The 5,149-nt window shown below is 36.3% G+C and overlaps 1 protein-coding gene across 1 annotated transcript; it reads right to left on the reverse strand.

The window, feature by feature from the left end:
• Nucleotides 1-471: 471 nt before the first annotated feature.
• Nucleotides 472-2,886, reverse strand: LOC114394164 (U-box domain-containing protein 19-like). The gene has a single exon (XM_028355782.1). It carries the CDS (start codon nt 2,824-2,826, stop codon nt 796-798), a length of 2,031 nt encoding a protein of 676 aa, XP_028211583.1. The 5' UTR covers nt 2,827-2,886; the 3' UTR covers nt 472-795.
• Between the last annotated feature and the right edge of the window lie 2,263 nt (nt 2,887-5,149).

Below are 5,149 nucleotides of genomic sequence, written 5' to 3' on the forward strand. Positions count from 1 at the left end.
CATATAATTATCTTTTTTAGAAAATCTGATGCGAAAACAAAATTGAACTTTTGGTTATTATATAATAAAAGGTACGTATATGAAGCTTTTGCATCATATGCAAGCATCTGGGAGCCCTACTTATATCTATATTTCGTTGCTCAACAGTTATAAGGCTATATATATATATATATGTATATGCACATAGGCCATATCACCATGTTTGACAATCGTGCTAAACAAATAGCTCTATTCAAACCATCTATGAATCTTCGAACATGTAATTACCCTACCAAAGAAGGATATATATCCTCTCACTAAAATACCAGACTAAATGAAATACGAACTTAAAATGACAAATAAAAAAAAAAGTGAAATACAAAATAACCTATTTTGTAAAAACGATACTTCTTCTCTCGAAAACTAATTTATAGGAATATAGGAATAATCCATAATCAAGATTTGGAATTTCATCATAGAGAATAGAGAATATAAAAAAAAATGAAGAAATCCAAACATATAATTCCATCGTCTAAATTTCACACAACAATTCAATTCATAGCCAGACAGAGATAAACGAAAAATTCCACTTCGGAGTGTGAGCTAAATAAAAGCCTCACTTATTGAAATTAGCTAGCCGGCGATAAAAACAAGCACAGAGCTAATTTCACAAATCTAAAACGTGACAAAAAAAAAAAAAACTAATGTCATGTGTTACAGTATTTAGTATTTAGTATTTACACAAAAATAAATAAGGTTTGGCATATTCACAGAAAGGGAAGAGATTCCAAATTCTTAGTCATGATTGATCAACAATCACCAAACGTGAAGCGAGCGTTCCTGCGGAAGCGAGGAACCCTTGAGTCCAGCACTTCTAGTCTCGTGAAAATCCTGTATGACCTTGATGAGAAACCGCGCTTTCTTTGCAGCATGACAAGTTCCATCCGTGAGAAGCGAATAAAGCAAAGGCATCAACGAAGGCTCCTTAGCGAGAACCGCCACAACCTCCGCTCCAACATTGACGCAAAGCGACAACAAAATCGAAGCAGAGTGCTCTTTCCCCTCGCGTGACGTGGCAGATCGCAGCATCCCTACAATCAACCGCAACGCCGAACCTTGCAGTATCTCACGCGCCCCATCAACGTTCTCCGCCAGCGCGGCAAGAACCGCCAAAGATTCAGTCACAAGCTCGTCCTTATTCGAAGAAGCTATAATGTCAAGAAGCGCCGGAACAGCACCAGCAGCGATAACCCTTTGATGATTCCTAGGAAGCAAAAGTAATCCGAAAATAGCAACCACAGCATTCTTTCTCCCACAGGTTGTTCCTTCTTTAACTAACTCCACCAAAGCCGGAATGACATCAGGGTTTTCCCCTATTAACTTGCGAAATTCTTTCACCGAAGAAAGATAAAATATTGTAGCAGCCGCGACTTGACGAGCTTCAAGGCTAAGTCCATTTTTTAACACCGAGAGAATTACGGTTAGGCCCCCGCTGTTGATGATGTTTTTGGGTCCATTCGGGTGTTTAGAGAGCTTCAGTAGAGCAGAGATTGTAGTCTCTTGCGTGGATTTATTATCGTTCGATGCAGAGGCTAAAAGTTCAATCAGAGGAGGCACTGTTCCCATTTCAATCAAACACGCCCTATTGAAAATGCTGGTTCTGGCGAGAAAGCGAATCTCCTGCGCGGCTTTGTGCTTCTGGTCTTGGGTTCCGAATGCTAGCCTGCGCGTGAGGAACCACGCGAGGAACTGAATCGCGTGTGCCGCCGCGGGACTACCTGCTGAGACGGTGTTGGTTTTACGGTTACAGGAGTTAGCGACGGAAATGCCGTTGTCGGCGCAGAACTGTTGGATGAGTCTCTTGAGCGTTGTGTTGGGAACTAAGTCCGTGTTTGTTAGTTTTTCCCCTGTTTTGGGACATTTTGTGTTCCCGGCTTTGAGCCATTTCTGAATAGAGGCTCGGTCGTAGGTTTGACCTGTTGACACAGTGACCGGATCCGTCATCAACTCGAGAGAAATAGGGCAACGGAAATCATCTGGATTAACGGACGTCAACAGGGTTAAGTTTAACGATGTCATCTCCGTGCTGCATCTTCCTTGGGATTGATTAGTTTCGAAAATAACTCCTCTGCAGTAACATAAGAACCCTACCAAGCTACTAAGTAAGGGAACCTCTTTTTCTTCACGGTCGCGGCACTCTAAGGTGATTTCTTCTTCTAAGAATTTAATCTCCGTATTGCAATCTGTCCAGGTTCTAATTTGGAGGTAGTGGAGGATTCCCTGCATGGAAGTGAGGTCAGGTTCGGTGCCCATGGAGAACTGGCGCAGAAGCGTGTGGAGGGTTTTGGTGGCACGTGCGTCGCTGGGGTCCAGCTGGAACTTGGCCTTGCTGGCTTGCTTGGTAACAAGGTCGGCCAGCTCCCTGACTTCGGGGCACAAGTGGAGCTGGTGAAGAGGCAAGACGTCCAGAGAGGTGGCCACGGAGCGAAGGAGGGCGGGGAACAGGGACGCTACGTGTTGCGATTTGGCGAGCAGGAGGAGGCGCGAGCCTTGGAGGGTGCAATCTTGCAATAAAAAGTGGATTTTTTGTAAGGTGAAGTGGAGTTCCGCCAAAGAGAGGATAGTGGAGTTGGGGATTAGTCGAATTTCTTGAAGGAACATTAAGACAATGCTTATTTGGCGTATTGTTTCCCTGGCGTTCCTTCGTTGGGTGGGGAATGATTGGGGTTGGAAATTGCATATGGATTGGGAGAGAGTGATTAGAGAGGTGACAAGTGTCGGCGGAGAAATGGCTTCGCATGGGTGAACCGCCGGGAATGATAGGGTGCGACGATCCCTTTGAGTCATTGAAGTGAAACTAATAATTAATTAGCAGCGTTTGTGTTGGTTTGGAATTTGATAGCTTGGTGGCGCAATTATTATTATAGCCAGAGAGAAGATGTTCTGTGCTGACTGGAGAATCTTCTAGACACGTGCCAGTGAATAATAGGAAATGGGACACGTGGTAACGTAAGAGGTTCCAATTTTTCTATGGGGAAGGTAAGGTAAGAAATGAGTATGTGGATTTAGATTTGGCTTGACAGTGATGGCTGCTGGGTCCCATCAACCGCCCTCTCATGACTGACAGGTGGCGAAACCATCTGCCGACGTGTGCTCCCGCTACATCTCTAGCTTCCCAACTTGAATAATTAAAATGGCGTCAAATATTTTGGAGGATTAACCATAATGGATGGCTGGAGTGATAATGATGGAATTATAGTAACGGTAACCATAATAACAATTATGAAATGGTGGTGTGATGATGCTAATTGCATGTACTATTATGGAGATAACATACACCAAGTTGTGGAGGACTAAAATAGCAATGGTGAAGAAAAAATAAAGATAATTATAATGACCATCATTATAATAACAATGATAATATAATAATAGTGATGAAAACATTAACAAAATATATTTTCTTAAATGTTAGAACTGAAATTTCTTTAAAAACATATATAATTTTATAGGTTTTATTTTTATTTAATAAGTCTTATTATAATTTTTGGTAAATGTTAATCTATAAAAAATAATGTATTATTTTATATAGTGTTCTGAATGTAGATCTAGATCCAGTTTGACAAATTAAAAATGGGCTTGCTTTCACATTACATGATTACTTATGAGTTCAAAAATGATTTTAGACAAATCTTACATGTTTGATTTTAAGTTAATTAAGAAAGAATTCAAAATTCATTCTAAGTTTAAAACTTATTATAAATTAAAATAATTTTAAATCATTTCTAATAAAAAATTTTATACAAAATTTATTCCTAATTTAATTTTATATAAAAAATATTTAAATATAAATTATATTATTTTAAAATTAATTTATTTAAAATCATGTTTATCAATACTTCAAACACACATTAAGTTAATACATGTGTTGGTTCAATAATTAAAACCTGACAACTAGGCCACAAAAACTTGTATAAAAAACTTTCCAGCTGAATCTCATTTACAACAGTGAAGCACCAGATCACAGCCTAAATATCGTTAAAGGCTTAGTTATTCGATCTTACAGAATTTGTTGCATCACCTCACACAAGGAAAACACCATGAATAATACATAAATAAAGAATGATATAAATAAGTAAAAAATGACTTATATATTATTTATATTCTGCAATACTCGTTCATTTGAACAAATCCTTGTAGATAAAATACCAAAATTTGACTTGCGAGAGTTTATAGAGATTCCATTCAAATATCCCCCTTGACTAATGCTGAACATATATAGTTTTAGGTTTCTGTAAGACTATTTTTTTTATTCATTATTTAACGCGTATGATTTTTTTTAATCCGTGTCTATGATTGCATGTGTGATATATATCAGTTATTTAAGTTAATTTGATAATTTCATGATCAGTTATAAATTTTAAAAAGATTTTACAAAAACGAGGTTAAGCAATACAGCAGAAGACAAAAACGACCACATTCAGAAGTAAAAGACGACGAAAATGGGGGGACTTATGTTTGAACTTGTTTGGACTTTGCAGGACTCTAGGAAAGTCAGTATCTTTTATAGAGATATTAATAGCATAGACAATATTATATTTTAGGTTTTTAGTTGTATTTAATTTTGATTTTAGTTTTCTTTTAAATTTATTCACAAATTTAATTTTTTAAGTATGTCAAAGTAAATGTGATTCCCTAAATCCAAATTTTACTGTCAATGAACATAGAAACGTTAGAATTGATTATAGGACACATCCTTTTATGCTTAATCAAAATGTGATATGTGACAATCAACGTTTTATGACAGTCAATATTTATATTTGGGTTTGAAATCACATTTATAGAATTTGACATAATTGAAAATTAAATTCTTGAATAAATTTAAAGAAAAACTAAACTCAAAATTAAAGACAACTAAAAGAACCTGAAATATAATTTTACCAATAACATAATATAGATCACCTAAATTCTTTATCGAGTGGTATATTATGCAGTATATAGTACTTTTATTTAAATATTTTCTAATGTCAGTCTTAGGAATTTATGTCAAGGAAATAAAAGTAAAGAAAATAAATAATTCATATATTTTTTGTATGATAAATATTATTCTACCATAGGAATTATTCAAACTTTTGAATTTGAATATTAAGAATGTAGTTTTTTTTTTCAGAGA

The sequence above is a fragment of the Glycine soja genome, chromosome 17 (assembly GCF_004193775.1).
Source record: "Glycine soja cultivar W05 chromosome 17, ASM419377v2, whole genome shotgun sequence".
NCBI classification, from domain to species: domain Eukaryota; kingdom Viridiplantae; phylum Streptophyta; class Magnoliopsida; order Fabales; family Fabaceae; genus Glycine; species Glycine soja.

Bases quoted from the DNA above. Each gene is read 5' to 3' on its own strand.
- LOC114394164 (XM_028355782.1), bottom strand. From the start codon at position 2,826: ATGACTCAAAGGGATCGTCGCACCCTATCATTCCCGGCGGTTCACCCA.